Below are 16,771 nucleotides of genomic sequence, written 5' to 3' on the forward strand. Positions count from 1 at the left end.
CTCAGGCTGCTGTCTTGGTCCAGCCAGGGCTGTTTATCTTATACTGTAGCCTCCGGCTGAGGGTGGATTGCAGGCTGCCATGTGGGGAACCTCACTACCCTCCTGATTTACTCACTGCCACTTTTTGTCTTTCCTTCCAAGTTGTAATAGCTCAGTTTTTACTTTGCCAGTGCCTCTGGCCATGTGGTTAAATGGTAATCGCTTTGCTTGAGGCAGGAAGAGAGAAGCTGCGTGGAAAATGCCCTCAGCTAATCCGAATGACGTGATTGCTCCAGAAATTCGGGATGCAAACCACCCCCTGCTTCCAACAGGGAGCCATTTGGATATTGTATCTGTAAGCCAAGCCCCTGCATTTTTCAAGTTCCCCGAACCTCAGAGGCCTTCGCTGGCACAAGCAGGATGCAGGTTCTGCTGACTAAACATAAAAAGATTTCATTTGTTCTGTCAGTCACAATGGATTTCCAATAGCCAGCCTTAAGTTGCTTAGCATGGATTTCTAATCAAGCCCCAGATATATGGAGCCAAGAAAGAACCCACAGGGCTACAGGAAAAAGGAAAATAACATTATTATACTGTAAATATAGCTTAGAAAGTGGAATCGTCATTTCATGAGGATATATAATCCAGACACCTAAGGGCTGAGGTTTGGGGATGTTTTTATTTTTAAAAATCAAGTGGAAACTGCCACCTTCTTTGAAGGTATTAAATCACCGCCACACTAGTGGTTAAGTCAGTTAAGGGAACCTTCCCAGAACTTTCAGACATATTCCTACCTTGGAAAAGGATGGTTCCAAACACCGAAGCTGTGGACCGGGGGAACCAGACTGAGAAGAGCAGGTGTGGAGAGGGGGATGGAGCAGAGGCTAGGCATGGTCTTTTCTGGAGGAGAGCCCCTAGGAAGGTGCCTTGTGACATTCCAGTCACTGGTCCTAGGTTCCTGCCCTGTCCCAGCCTAGTCTCCCCAACACCTAGCCGGGCTGCAGCCTCGGTCGGGCCCCTGCCCTGCAACCCTGCTCTCTCCGTGTGTCTGCTCCCAGCCTTCTTCTGTTTGGAACAAAACCAGGCCTCCGTGCAATCACACATTTACCGGCCACCTCCCATCTGGTCTGATTTCACTCCCTCCACTTCCATGGACGTTTATTGTGGTTTATTGGCTCCGGGGTTGCCATAAAACCCCATCTGGATGACCAGGTTTCCAGTCTTGCACGTGAGTTTTTTTTTAAGCAGGGCACCTTGTCTTTGCTGTTGTCTGCGTAGGCTGCGTGCTACGAAACCCTTCTCCATCCCAGATCCCTCTCTTGCTCGTGGTCCTAGTAAAATGTAACTGAACAACCAAAGAAGTAAACTATACAAATGCAGTTAAGGAGAGGGAGTTTTGAGAAATGAGTTTTCTTCGTACTTAACGTGGTATTCGCGTAGCGTGCCTTCGGGCCCCGAGCACAGCTGAGAGGAGCAGACTTTCACCTTCGCCATGGCGGGGCAGGTGGTGCTCTCCATGTGATGCGGGAAGAGGCGGGGGCCGGGCGCGGGGTGGAGACCCGCACTGCCAGGGCCGAGCGCTTTCCCGAGGTCACACGGTGAGGCAGCGGGGAAGTCGCAGGCCCCGCCCCCCGCTTTTCTGCCGGCCCCCACCCCCACCCCGCGTGCTGGCAGAGGTTTGCTTACAGGTGAGTGTGAGCTGAGCCCGCTCGTGTGGGCTCACCTACACCTGGCCCCGGCGTAGTGTGCGTGGCCTGGGCGGACGGGAATCCCTGTGCTCCTGGCACACAGCCACCCATCTGTCCACCGAAGGCTGAGGGCACGTGAAGGGCTGGTGGTGAGGGCGGACTTCCTCAGACGCACAGAGCCCAGGTCATTGTGGTTAAAAGGTAAGGCTGCTGTGGCCCTCGGTGCTGAGGGACAGGGAGGAATCAGGAAAGGGCTGTGACGTGGTGAGCAGCAGCGTGTAGCATCGCCTCAGATGGTTCCACACCCCTGTCCCCGGGCCCCAAGGCAGGGCAGGACCAGCTCCAGCTCCCACCCAGGCACCGCAGAGGTCGGCCACCCTGTCCCTGCAGGAGGCTGTGCTCATTTAGTCACAGCCCCGCCAGGGGCTCTGCTGAGCGCTTCGGGGCACTGGCAGCTGCCACCTGTGTCTGCAAGTGCCAGATGGTTCTATAAAACGCTAAGTGAAGGCAATCAGCAAATCACAGCGGCCGCTCTGTCCAGGGACAGGATGCGGCCGACTCATCAGCAGAGAAGGGGCACTTAGACTTCCTTTTATCTCTCTGATGAGTTACAGGCGAGCCGCTGCTGCCGGGAGAGGGCTGTGTGTCAGATCCCTGTAAGGAGACATCGGGGGCAGGTGGGCCCCGTCTGGTTAGGGTGGTCACAAGAGACCAGATCTGGAGGACGTGGATGTGCCCCTGTGGGCAGTGGAGCTGGGCCATCCACGAAGACACACAAGGCGGCGTCTCGGAGTTCAAAGAGACGGAGTGGGAACTCCCCGGTCAGCCCCGGCCTGTGGACCTCCACTGCTGGGTGAATTACTCCTAATGGAAGGGACTCCAGATGACACATGAACCCGCAGCGCTGACACAGAAGCCAAGCAAAGAACATGTTTCAAAGCAAGGAAGCGACCACTTCAGATTGGGGTGGGTTAAGAAGGGGAAAGGCAAGAAGTGAAGACAGCTGGTGGGAGAAGGTCGCTGTGCAGAGAGGGAACTCTGGGGGAACTCTCTCTAAGAAGGAGACCCCGGAGCGCATCTGTGTGCGCCTGAGGATGACCCCGTAAGAGGGGGCTCTGTCAGGATCACAGAGTAACTTTACAGGATGCAGATCTGATGGTACCCTCACACTAGTGTTCCTCTGCTGTGTAACAAAGTACCACAAGCTTTGCAGCTTAAACAATGCCCATTCATTAGCTCCCAGTTTCTGTGGGTCAGCAGGGCACAGCATGACTGGCTTCTCTGCTTAGGGTCTTACAAGGCTGCAGTCAAGGAGTCATCCAGGGCCCTGTTCTCATCTGGAGGCTCTTGGGAGGGATCTGCTTCAAAGCTCATTCTGCCTGTTGGCAAAAGTCAGCTCCTGGTGGTTGTAGGGCTGACATCCCATTTTCTTGGGGCTCCTGGCCAGGGGTAACTCCTAGAGGCCTCTGGAACTCCTTCTGCGCAGACTTCCTGGTCCTCGAAGCAGCAAACACCTCCCTCTCATGACATCCCTTCCCTGCTTCAAATCCCTTTCCAGGAAGAGCCCAGTCCTTTTTAAGGGCTCACCTAAGTCCGCCAGGTCTACCCAGAATCATCTTATCCTAAGATCAGCTCTTTGGGACTTTACTTACATCTGCAGAATTCCCTCACAGCAGCACCTGGATGACTGAATAACTGGGAGGTGTGTGTATCCTAAGGGGCCAAAATCTCGGAGGCCGTTTTAGAACTCTGCCTACCACACCTCATTACCTAAGACCTTCCAGTGACTCCGGCTGTCTGTGTCCAAGCTCCTTAGCAAGTGTGTGATCTGACCCCTGCCTGCTTCTCCACTCTCGCCTTATCCCATGCCCCCTCCCACCCTGAGCCACACCAGGCCGCCCGCCCTCCCTCTCTGTGCCTCTGGGGCTTCAGTGCTGCTGCTACCTCTGACCTCACACCACCAAAGCCCACATCCCAGGCACTCACAGCGCTGTGTCTCTTCCCTGTCTATAAAATTTGTTTATTTTTTGGTTCTTGTGTGCCCTGATTTCGTTCTATCAGAGAACACATCATTGCTTTGTTTCTTATGCGCCTGCCTCTTCTTCCCCTGCTTCAGCCTCAGCTGCCTGCAGGAGAGTCCCTTGGGGGGGTGGGGGGGCAGGGGTTATGACTTTTCTCACCTAGCTGTACGACTCTGGTGACTTTGTTCCTTCTAAATGATCCCTCAGTGATCTCAGCCGCATTTCTCTCTGCCCACTGGACATCTCCCCCGAATATCAGGCTAGAGCCTTAAAACACACCATGTCTAAAACAGAAATTATAATCCTGTTTCCTCCTGCCCTTTGAAATTGGCCTCTTTTTCAGAATTCCTATTTATATTAAAAAAAGTAAATTCTTCTAGTGATCCAGGATTATAATTTTGAAGTCTCCTGTCTCTGTCTCTCGTCAGCAGATTGTATTGTTTTTTTTCCGATAAAATCCCATCCATCCCATGCCATTTGCGTTGCCGTCTCCTGAGTTTAGCCCTCAGTCCCTCAGAACTCAGTAGCATCCCGATGGGTCATTCTGCCATTAGTCTCACCTTGTGTTCTGCCACCAAAAATACCTTAAAACACTCTTCTGATCATGCTGTTCTGCAGATACACCTTCAGTGGCTTGGCCTGCAAGATCATCTGTAGGTCCCTAACTTAACTTCCTAGCCCATATTTCAAATGTTTCCCTACATGTAACCTGCGGTCCAGACTCATCTGGGCAGTTCATCTTTCCGAGAGCATGCCCTTTGCTTTATCCCCCAACCCTGCCCCATCTCTCTCAACCTGGGGACCCCTCCTCTTCATCCCCTCCCGTAGGACACTCATCTTCCGGAAGCTTCCTGAGTCACCTCTTCTCTGCGCCCCTGATGGTACAGACCCCTCATCGTCCATCGGTGCCCACAGAGCACGTGGTTGTCAGAGGGCCTTACAACAAACCACAGCAAGCCTCCTTGAGTTCAGATCCATGTCCGAGGTCCAAAAATATCTGCCCAGCTCTAGAAATCTTCCTGATTTGTAGGAAAGAACAACTGGCCATGAAAGGAAAGAAGATGGCACTGATTGACCCCTATTTCAGCAGCTATGGATTAATACTGTTTTTGAGCCGTACACATAGTGGATTGAAATAAGAGGGAACTGGTTGGAGTCCTTTAAAGAGGGAGACCCCACTGAGCAAACAAGCAGCAGAATCTTCACCATTTTATTAGTAGGACCATTATTTTTAAAGGTGCTGTTTTATTAAACTTGCACTTGCTGATTCTTCCTATGTGGCTGATTTATAAGAGCAGTCAGGCAGTGGAAGTTGTGCTCAGAATTCCATAAATGCACAGGGGTCTGCAGGACGTTAATGGAATACAAAGTGCACCTGTGAGTTCATTATCATGTCAATAAATGGCTGAGCTCCAGAGCCGGCCTCAGAGGGCACAGGGAAAGACCAATGTTCGTCCTGGGGGTTGAGGTGGGCGTTGCTTGGATAGCTGAGATTTCCTTGTATTCCTGTCATTCCCCCCATGTTCCAAAAGCTCAGAGAAAAGGCCTTCCCCTGGATCGCATAAAGGCAGAGTGATGGAGAACATCCAAAGCACGCTGTAGCATGGGCAAGGCAGCAGCGTGCAGATGTGCAAGAAACGTGGTCGTAGGGAGGTCTGGGCCGTCATCTTGTGGCTACTCCTGGCAAACTCACCCCAACACAACACCTGCAGAACATCATTATCTGGGACACCCCCTCCTTAGTTCCACAGGCCTGGGCTCTTCACCAGAGAGCTGTCTGCTCATTACGAATCGGCATACTTCAGCAAGATGCTGAAGGGCAGGCTCGCAGACAGACCCCTGGGTGCATCCCAGCTCCGCAGGCGAACCTGGCGAGTCTCTTCACTGTGCCTCAAGTGCCTCATCTAGAAAACTAGAATAATAATATAGTACTGACCTCCAAGGCTTGTGGTGAGAAATAACTTCATCCTTGTTAAGGACTTAGAGCTGTTACCACTGGCTGGATTTTCTAAAAGAGAAGTAGTTATAGACTGTAATGGCTACCATGAAGGAAAGAAATAGGGTCATAGTCTCTGTGGAGATTTTTTTTTTTTTCCAAAATAAGTAAATATAGGTTGCAGTGAATAATGGGGAAATGACAAGGTGCTGGGATGTCATTACCCTGGGACATTTGTTTAGATGGGTGGTCAGGGTAGGCTGCTCTGAGGAGGTGATATTTAAGCTGAGATGAGAAGGAGGAAAAGTAGCCGTGGGGAGGAAGTTCATCCCAAGCAGAGGGGACCGACTGCACGGGGTTCTGTCCTGGGAAAAAGCTTGGTGTGTGCTAAGAATGGATAGGATTCCAGGGTGCGAGGGGGAGGGCGACACCAAAGACTGGGTCAGGCAGGGCCTTCAGTCAGAGTAAAACCACGGACTTTATTCCAAGTGCAGGGCAATAGTACGATCTGAGTTGTCATATTAAAAACTTCCTCTGGCCGCTCTGTGAAAGCTAGACTCCGGGGTACAAAGGTGAAGCAGAAACACCAATTAGGAGGCTCCTGTGGTTGTCCAGGAGAGAAATGATGGCAGCTTGGGCCTGGGTGGTGGCAGGAATGGCACCCATTTGGTAGGTGGGGTTTGCTGCTGAGCGAACGTGGAGGACGAGGAAAAGGGAGGGTCAAGGCTGACTGAAGACTGGTGTCGGCAACTGGGTGAATGGCCTTGCCAGCCGCTCACGAGCGAGGAAGCGTGGGTCGGGGAGGCTGTCTCAGAAGGTCTGCTTTGGACACGCTGAACTGAAGATGCCTGTTAGGTAGAGATGTCACAAGGACAAGTCCAGAGCTCCGGGGAAAGGCCTGAAGATTTAGAAGTTTTTAGCATGTGGGTAGTTTCTAGGAAAATAAATGGGAATGGAGAGAATCAAGTCAAGAAGGGGTGGGGTACAAAATAGGGTCCAGGCCCAAGTCCTAAATACTCCCAGCATGTAGAGGTGGAGGAGAGGATGAGGAGCCAGGGCAGAAGACCGCACGGACAGCTGGTGAAGTGGGATGAAGTCCAGGCGCTCGGGGAAGAGGAGAAGGTACCGACAGGGAAGATCAGGACAGAGAGGGACCCTTGGATGTGTCAATGCCCAGATCATCGGTGGCCTCGTGAGCAGTTTCAGTGGAGACGGAAGCCTGGTAATGGAAGGTGAGGAAGAGGAACCACATGGGCGGACGATTCTCTCGATGTCTAATTCCATATAATGAGCAATTACAAAGAATGCCAGGCCCTGTGGCTGCGACTCCCTGTGGTTTGGTCTGATTACAGCTCCTCTGGAAGGTTTCCTGGCTGGTGCAGCCGCTCCCCACCTCATCACGCCCGGGCTCTTGCCCTGCCTCCCCAGCTCATTTGGACTTGGTGATTAAAGCACTGCGGCTGGCCTTTTTCTTTGCGGGGGAATGCAGCCTCCTCCCTGATGGCCCCGAGAACCCTGCTTCCAGACCCCCGGGCACACTGACAGCCTCACTGCAGAGGCCTGCGAGGCCGTCCCCTGCGCAGGCTGCCCGCCTGGATTTTCTCGTCACCTGCAAACTCCCACTGTGAGCCTGCCTCTCACTTCCCCTGTGTGTATGCCACTGCTGACAATTATGCTTCAGTTAAAAATAAAAAGCACTTCCGGCTGCGTGGCTAAAGTAAGATTCGGAGGACCTTTTGTGACCAAAGATGAACCCGGGGATGGGGCGGAACCTGTAAGTGAAACCCACGTGTGTGCTGGGGGCTGTGGGTCTTCGTGGTGAGAGCAGGAGCCAGGATTGTCTTCTTGCTGCTGTAGGTGCATATTCCTGAGGGTCTGTATTACTGAGTGTGAAGACACAAGGAAGGGATTACACAGTTCTGGTCGTTCCAGAAAACACTGTGTGAACACATTACCATGGAGGGGCAAGTGGAACATGTAGTGTTTAATTTGTACTTTCTCATCTGCGTGGAGCCTATGAAGGTGTTCCTTTTAGCCTTATTACCTAGACAAACCATAGAAATTCTTTCTGAACTGAAAGCCAAGCAAATTTGAATCAGAAACTAGAAGGAACAGGACATGAATGGTTGAGGTTCCAAAGTGACTTGGATTAGCAGGTTTATGGTTCTCAGTGTTTTTCAGGTCATCCTTTGAAAATCAGAGGAAAGCTGTGGTCTTCAGAAAAGTAGAACCGTGCGTGTAATTTTGCGTAAAAATTCAGAGAGTTCAAGACCACATGAAGCTCATTTGTAGACCCAGGTAAATAGCACTGCTGCCTTACCAGAGTTTCCCAAATTTGCACAATAATAAGAATCACCTGAGGCATTCTTTTTTATTGAGGTATGATAGACATATAACATTATATTAGTTTCTGGTGTACAACGTGATGATTCAATATTTGTATATATTGCAAAATGATCACCATAAGTCTAGTTAACATTTGTCACCACAGTTACCAAAAAAATTTCTTACTTGTAATAACTTTAAGATCTCCTCTCTTAGCACCTTTCAAGTATGCAGTACAGTAATATTAAGTATAGTCACCATGCTGTACATTACATCCTCGGGACTTATTTATGTTATAACTGGAAGGTTGTACCTTTTAACCCCCTTCACCCATTTCGCCCGCCCCCAGCCCCGCCTCTGGCAGCCATCAGTCTGTTCTGTGTATCTATGAGCTTGCTTTTTGTTTTTTTAGGTTCCACATACAAGTGAGATCATACAGTATTTGTCTTTGTCTTATTTCACTTAGCATAATGCCCTCAAGGTCCATCCATGTTGTTGCAAACGGCAAAATTTCACTCTTTTTAATGGCCGAATAATATTCCATTGTGTATGTATCCCACATCTTTATCCATTTATCCACCGATGGGCACTTAGGTTGTTTTCATATCTTGGCTATTGTAGATAGTGCTGCAGTGAACATGGGGGCGCAGATATCTTTTCAGGGTGGTGATTTCATTTTCTTTGGACAAATACCCAGAAGTGGAATTGCTGGATCATATGTTAGTTTTATTTTTAATTTTTTGAGGAACTTCCATTCTGTTTTGCATAGTGGCTACATCAGTTTACATTCCCACCAACAGTACACAGGGTTCCCTTTTCTCTGCATCCTCACCAACATTTGTTATTTCTTGTCTTTTTTATAATAACCATTCTGACAGGTATGAGGCAGTATCTCATTGTGGTTTTGATTTGCATTCCCCTGATGATTAGTGATGTCAAGCATCTTTTCATATGCCTGTTAGCCATCTGTTTGTCTTCTTTGGAAAAATGTCTATTTAGATCTTCTCATTTTTCTTTTAAACCTTCTCTTTCATTCAAACCCTGGCTTCTGCTCATTTTTTAATCAGGTTGTTTTTTTCCTATTGGGTTGTATGGATTCTTTATATATTTGGGGTACTAACCCCTTACTAGATACATGATTTGCAAACATTTTCTCCCATTCAGTAGGTTGCCCTTTCATTTTGTGGTTTCCTTTGATGTGCAGAATTTTAGTTCAATGTAGTTCCATTTATTTTTGCTTTTGTTGCCTTTGCTTTTGGTGTCAGGTTCAAAAAATCATCACCAAGATTGATGTCAAGGAGCTTAACTGCCTGCGTTTTCTCTAGGAAGGAGTTTGATGGCTTCAGGCCTTACCAGGTCTTTAATCCATTTTGAGTTAATTTTTGTGTATGGTGTAAGACAGTGATCCAATTTCATTCCCTTGCATGTAGCTGTCCAGTTCTCCCAAGACCATATATTGAAGAGACTGTCCTTTACACACACACACACACACACACACACACATACACTCTTGGCTCCTTTATCATAAATTAATTGGGCTCTCTATTCTGTTGTATTGATCATGTGTCTCTTTTTATGCCAATACCATGCCGTTTTGGTCACCTGGAGCACTTTTTTTTTTAATAAATAAATTTATTTATTTATTTATGGCTGTGCTGCGTCTTCGCTGCGGTGTGCGGGCTTCTCATTGCGGTGGCTTCTCTTGTTGCAGAGCATGGGCTCTAGGCGCGTGGGCTTCAGTAGTTGCAGCACACGGGCTCAGTAGTTGTGGCTCACGGGCTTAGTTGCTCCGCGGCATGTAGGATCTTCCCAGACCAGGGCTCGAACCCGTGTCCCCTGCATTGGCAGGTGGATTCTTAACCACTGAGCCACCAGGGAAGCCCTGGAGCACTTCTTGAAACTACACTTCCTGGGTCTCAGCCCAAACCTACTGAATCAGGATCCAGGGATACCCCTGGTACTGTTACTACAAACACATGCTCTAGAGCAGCACTGTCCGCTAGTAACATCACATGAGCCACAAAGGCAAGCCATGATGTGTGTAAGTACGTTTTCTAGTAGCTACGTTAAAAACTGTAACAGGGGCTTCCCTGGTGGCGCAGTGGTTGAGAATCTGCCTGCCAATGCAGGGGACACGGGTTCGAGCCCTGGTCTGGGAGGATCCCACATGCTGCGGAGCAACTAGGCCCGTGAGCCACAACTACTGAGCCTGCGCGTCTGGAGCCTGTGCTCCGCAACAAGAGAGGCCGCGATAGTGAGAGGCCCGCGCACCGCGATGAAGAGTGGCCCCCGCTTGCCACAACTGGAGAAAGCCCTCGCACGGAAACGAAGACCCAACACAGCCATAAATAAATAAATAAACAAATACTTTAAAAAAAAAAAAAAGCACAAGCTGAAACCCTTAAGAGTCAACAGATCAGAGTAAAATATGGGAAAAACATTTCTCAGACAAAATCCATCATGTAAATAAGTTCCTATCATGGCATGTTATCAAGCTTAATTAAAAAAAAAAAAAAAAACTGTAACAAACAGGGAAATTAACATATTTAGCCCTGTGTATCTAAAATATTATCATTTCAACATATAATCAATGTTTTTTCAGTTATTTTACCTTTTTTTCATATTTAGTCTTCAAATTCCAGTGTGCACTTACAGCACATCTCAGTTCAGACCGGCCGAGTTTCAAGTGCCCAAATGGCCTCCTGACGCCTGTAGGCTGCGTGTGGGAAGCGGCCCTAGAGTTGCTACCGCACAGGGGTTTAGCGTTTGTCCAGACAAGCGACACCAGAGGCGTGACTCTTACTGCAGGCGTCTGCCTCGCGCAAACAAAAACAGGTATAAAGTAACTCACATTTTAGGTTTAAGTTTGAGGTTTAGCCTGTCTTTATAGATTTAAATAAATCAGCATCATGGTTTTCTACCCTGGTGTTTGGACAGCAGTTCACTCCCATCTCCCTCCCTTCCGGAGGCCTAAGGGGTTCTGGGGACAGTTCTCAGCTCCCAGAGATGGCTTTCCACTCCCAGCCCTGTCCCCATCTCCCTTCACCCCCAGCCAGGGTTGGGCAGGGTCTGTGAGGACCTCTCTTGCCTTCCTGGGTTCCATCCTCCATTGGAGCCTGCCAGGTATGGAAGGTTCCCTCCAGTCCCCAGGGGCCTGGGCCCTTCGTTTTGCGGGAGCTGGGATTTCCACACTTGCCCTTTGGGGTTGGGGCAGGGATGCGGATGTAATTAGCGGGTGGGGAAGAAGCCGTATTGCTCCAGGCAGCTTTATGTTGTGAATTTGAATTCACGGTTAGATTTTAAATTCTCTTCGTAATTTTCTTCTTTTCTTTTGCACTATTAATCGACTTCAGAATAAAGATCAAAGAATTGAAACAGTAACAAAATGTAAAACAAATAACCCTTCCCTATTCTTTGTAGCCAGAGGGAACAGGGGAGAGAAATCTTTCATGCTCTCCTAACTTTCCCTCAGCTGACAGAGGGCTGCCTGCAAGGCTGAGGGGATGGGTTGGGGAAGGAGGGAGGAGCCGCCCTCCGGAGACGCCATTGTCACTTCTGGTAGGAAATGCAGCCAGATCTGAGATTTCCTGGTGGTCGCTAGGGCCCAGGAGAAACCTCAGCAAACAGGAGGCACTAGCTGGAAGGCTCTGCGGGGGCTCCTGCTCCCTTAGGGCTGGTGGGAGAAAGTCACTGGGTGCTACGCACACTTATCCTCACTCACAGAAGCAGGCCTGGATTTTTGTGTTGCAATTCCTTTCTTCATTAATGAATTTGGAAAGCTGGAACTGCACTTACCGTAGCTGGAGGCAGAAATGTTAAAGATTAGATACTTGAAAAGCCAGGAGGGGAGAACCAGGGCTGAACCACTGAGCACCTGAGAGTCCTCCCCTTCAGGGTCACCCCCCACGCCCATCCTACAGGAAGCACAGCTGAGACTCCGCACACGCTTTCCAAAAGCATCCAAAATTATAAACACTTCAAGCAACTCGAAATGAGTCAGGTAGAAAATGAAAGCGTCCCGTCATCCCCCTTCGGGAGTTCAGCACTTGTTGAGTATTTAGCCTTCTCGTCAGTCACTACAGTATATCAGCTATTCACACATTTCTGGTTGTTTTTGTAAACATGACATCCAGATGAACTCACCCTTTTCACTTGACAGTGTATCAGCTTCTCTTCCATTCCAGTGCATGTCAGTCTGCATGTTTTATTAACAGGGTAGAGCATTTCAAGAGAACCACTAGGAGACCTTGAGTGACTTAACCAGCCCCCTGGTTGTTTCCCATTCTTAGCTTATAACCAGTGCTGAAGTGAATCCAACTGTAATCTCATGTATAGGAACCTACACTCATACTGTTTCTGTAAGAAAAATTCCTATAAAGTTTCTTAGTCAAGGGATGGGTTCATTTTTTATTTTGCTAGATGCTGTCAAATGCCTTCCAGAACCATCATGCTAATTTACATTCCTCTCATGAGTTGTTTTTAGAGGAATTTCTTCCATAAATCCTGGTTACTCGGTATGCTCCAAGGTATCCCATACCTTCGTGACCTGTTTTAACAACTGTTGTCACTGTGAAACTATCCCCTAGCATGGCGCTCGGCACTGGGGATACATCGGGGAAGAAACCAAAATAAGGTCCTTGCCGCCCTAGAGCCTGCATGCCGGTGGGGGAGCCCGCTGAGCAGATTACGGCCGACTGTGCCGAGTGTGCCATGTGTGACAGAACACAGAGTGGCACCGTGCCTGTGCTGGGGACCTCAGGAGGGAGGAGGGCGGTCAGTAACGCCTCCCTGCCCAGGTCTGTGCTCTCGTGGGAATTAGAGGAAGGCAGTAAGCTGACTGGACACCAAAAACCTCCTAAGTCACTTGGCTTGGGTCCCTGCAGTAGTAAAGACCCAATGGCACTTGAAGCCAGGGACTGGGGGAGTCGAATGAGCGCGAATATAACTTCCCGTACGTGAAAGGTGATCAAGGACCTTCAAAATGAGAATACCAATTCTCCCTCTACCACTACCACACCTTTTTTTATTTTGCCTGGTAGGATTGTGTTGATTACATTGAGAAGGGACTCATCCCAGGTAGGCACCCAGACCAGGTTTATACTCTTGAATCCCCACGTGGTTCAGGAGATGCTTAGCACGCTTGGAAAGGAGCACGGAGACCAGGACAGGGGTTTGTGGTCAGACGGCACTCTGCTTGCTGAGCATCTGGTCTGCCCACAGCAGAAAGGAACTTCTCCATGAGCTTAGTTTCCCCATCTGGAAGACGAGAAACAACTTCCTGTCCTGTTCCTTTGTAACACACACTTAGATCTCTAAAGGGCCCTTATCATTAAAAGCAGACTCCAGCGGGCCTTCGAGACTGCAGTGGTGCCGTGTTCGGGCTCTGCAGCGGGGCGCTCTTGTGCTCTCTAGTATCTCCCCTTTGGTCTGTACTCCTGCCTTTGGACTTGGCAGGCTAAGCCTTCCTCCTCTGCCAGGGCAGCAGCCATCTCCGTTCTCTCAAGTTACTCACAGCATGCTGCATCTCTCCTTGATACAGAGAAAAGAAGTTAAAGGCCAGAGTTCAAGAGTTGGTGAGTGCCTTGGAAAGACTCACCAAGAGCAGTGAAATCCGACACCAGCAATCAGCGGAGTTCGTTAATGACCTGAAGCGAGCCAACAGGTAAATTCTCCGTTTGTAATCCACAGTAGTACTTGGACTCATACACCAGGGAGAACGTTTCCATAATTGCTGGAAATCAACTGTAGAGAACAGTGAATCCTCAACTGTCTCCCTTAGAGCCTGACCTTCCCTAGGGTATCACTTCCCATGTTCCACAGAAACCTAAGAAATGCTCCATAAGGACAAGTCCTTGGGTCAGATGTGTCTGGGAGATGCAGCAGACTGTGGTCCCCTCCTAACACTTCATATAGGAAAGGTTCTGAGAAGCCATTCAGTTTAAAACAAAAAAAAAAATCAGCCTATGTTTAAGCCCATGTTTTCCAAGCAAAATTGGCTACACAACTTTCTATTTGAGCAGCATTCAAAAATCGGGTGGAACACGTTAGGGAGCATTGCTCTAAAACAGCAGCCTCAGACTTTCTGGGCTCGTGACCCCTGCAAGAAAAGTAAGGACCTCAAAGAGTTTTGTTCTTATAAATTATGTCTTGATAAATTTCATTTGAGAAACTAAAACAAATTTTAAGTTTTTATTCATTTACAAAAAAACCCACAACTCACTACATATAATACAAATGGCATTTATTTTTAAAACTACTGTTTTCCAAAAAATAATTAGAAGATTTGCTCTGTTTATACAATTTTACAAATATCTTTAATGTTTGGTTTAATTTAAGACAGCTAGATTCTCACATCCGCTTCTACCGGCAATCTGTTGTTTTGAAACATACTGAGGAAACCCAGCTTCGTGTACATCTGTAGTTAGAAAATAAAGGACCTCACAGATTTCCCTTGAGAGGGCTTTGGGAATACTGGGGGTCGGTTCTCAGACTGCACTTTGAGAACCTAACAGTATATGGAAGGGATCTGGGGTGCTGTTTTGGACCAGAGAGAGTATGGGGACTTACCTAGCTCTGGGCTCAGCCCCTGCCCTCTTCCCCCAGAGGCCTGTGTCCTGTGTTTGGCTGGCAGCATTAGCTTACGGCCTGTGTGCTCTGAATCCCACAGCCCAAAGCATAAAGGGAAACCGTTGGTGCCTCTCTGTCCTCGTCCTAGGTGAGGTGACTTAGACTGCAGTGTGTGAGGAACTCTCTCCTGCAACTGCCACTTGACCATGTTGCAAGCAGCCATGGAACAGCAAGTAGATCCACTATTTGTATTTCCATGACAGATTTCTGGAATTCAGCTACCTTTTCTGCTTATCTGTTTTGGATGCGGCCAGTTTGGACTGTTGGTTTAAATCCCTCCCAATACGTTAGTGACAAGCCTCTAGCAGTCAGGCTGAATGAATCGTGGTTAAGTCAATACACGAGTGGCCGTGAGTGTTGAAATACTAACCACTTGATTTCAAATTCTTACTGAAGAGGCCGAGTGTCCTCTGTCTGGAGTGGTACTTGCTGGACCAGGTTGCCCAGTGGGCAGGACAGCGTGCATCTCAGTGCTACTTAGGATAAATCTTCATTCTCATTTCCTTCTGTTCCCATAGCAACCTGGTGGCTGCCTATGAGAAAGCAAAGAAGAAGCATCAAAACAAACTGAAGAAGCTGGAGTCTCAGATGATGGCCATGGTGGAGAGACATGAGACCCAAGTGAGGATGCTCAAGCAAAGAATAGCTCTGCTGGAGGAGGAGAACTCAAGGCCTCACACCAATGAAACTTCACTTTAATCGGCACTCAGGCTCCACAGTTCTGTCCGCGGAGGCTGAAGTCTAGCAGGTCACTGAGGAGAGAGGGGCCCCAGAGGACAGAGTAACCTGTTGGGAGAAGGAGAGAAGGGAAGGTTGGCAGGTAGGTCAGCACTTGGACAATGGAGTGCCCTGGACTCAGCCCTGGGGCGAGTGGCCCTGGGACGCGGTGTAGACTGTATCCAGAGGATCCTGCGCCTCCCTCCTGGGCTGTGGACGGCGTGGGAACCCCTGCCGTGTGTGCCGGCTCCGCAGGTCTTGCTTCTGCTTTCAGCACTGGCTCTATCACTCTCCCACCTTTCTGTTCTGGAACTTGTGCGTTGGTGGTATAATCCAGGCATCATCTGTTCAAGATTTTCCATTCTTTGTTTCTCTTTTTGGTAGACAGCAACCTTATCTCTGACATCCCTAACTTCTCCTCCTCCCTTCTCCTTCAGGGGAAAACTGCCGGGGGGGGCGAGGGGGCAGAGCGGGGGTGGGGGGGGGGGCTGCGGAGACAGTGCTTAGCATCTAGAAGAACTGCTGCTTTGTTTATTGCAACCAGGCTTTGGTTTTTGAGTCCCAGGTGTCAACATTTAAGACACAGGCTGTCACTCAGAGGTGTTCTGGGATGTCAAGCACAGGCGGATGGCACACAGGTGTTCCTTACAGTCCCAGATATTATGTTGAAGTTACAGGTAGAGCAGTTGAGTCTGAACGACTCTGTATGGGAGAATGAGAACTTCCTTCACCTCTCACTGTGAAAGCAGGGCTGGGCAGGGAGCTCTCTCCAGATATTATGTTGAAGTTACAGGTAGAGCAGTTGAGTCTGAACGACTCTGTATGGGAGAATGAGAACTTCCTTCACCTCTCACTGTGAAAGCAGGGCTGGGCAGGGAGCTCTCTTTAGACTGAGATTTCCCCGTCCTGGTGGAGCCTTATTAACAGCCAAGGCTTGGAGCTGAGAGAATCCCGTTGATACGTGTAAGGGAACTAAACTTTTGTCAGGAGCAGAGACGCATTAGTACTTTCCACCACCCCAGGGCACTAGATAATTGCTGTTCTACACGAATGAAAGCTCATCCACATGAACATATAGTTAGCTCTGGACCTGCCTCTATTTCTCTAAGGGCAAGAGGCAGGATGCTGAGTAGATAATGTTTTGCAGGCTACACTCCTGTTACAAAGGGCGCAGGGGGTGAGGGAAGGGTTGTTGAGGCCTCTTTTTATCCCCCAGAGACACGGTGATGGGTAGCATATGGTGTTTCAAAAGGGGGAATTTCAAGCAGAATGGTGACGGGACTGGGCAGGAACAAAGTACCTGAATTCTTTCAGGAAGGTCTTCCATTTTAAAATCAATTCTTCATCCCTTTTCTACTATAACCTTCCCTGTTGCACCTTTCACTTTTTTCAGTTCTTCTGTTGCTGCCATTCACTGATTGATACATTTTAAAGGACCACTTACCATTTATTCTGTAGCACCTGAAGACCCACCTGAA

The 16,771-nt window shown here is 48.8% G+C and overlaps 1 protein-coding gene across 2 annotated transcripts in view; it reads left to right on the forward strand.

Annotated features, from left to right (window-relative positions):
- MCC (MCC regulator of WNT signaling pathway) overlaps positions 1–15,751 on the forward strand; it is a 424,188-nt gene extending 408,437 nt beyond the window's left edge. For both annotated transcript variants that reach the window (XM_068535717.1, XM_068535718.1), the window contains 2 exons: positions 13,489–13,611; positions 15,095–15,751. In XM_068535717.1, coding sequence (XP_068391818.1) covers positions 13,489–13,611; positions 15,095–15,275 — 304 coding nt within the window. In that variant the 3' untranslated portion in view covers positions 15,276–15,751. The remainder of the gene's footprint in view (positions 1–13,488; positions 13,612–15,094) is intronic.
- Positions 15,752–16,771: the final 1,020 nt, after the last annotated feature.

The sequence above is a fragment of the Eschrichtius robustus genome, chromosome 2 (assembly GCF_028021215.1).
Source record: "Eschrichtius robustus isolate mEscRob2 chromosome 2, mEscRob2.pri, whole genome shotgun sequence".
NCBI lineage: Eukaryota > Metazoa > Chordata > Mammalia > Artiodactyla > Eschrichtiidae > Eschrichtius > Eschrichtius robustus.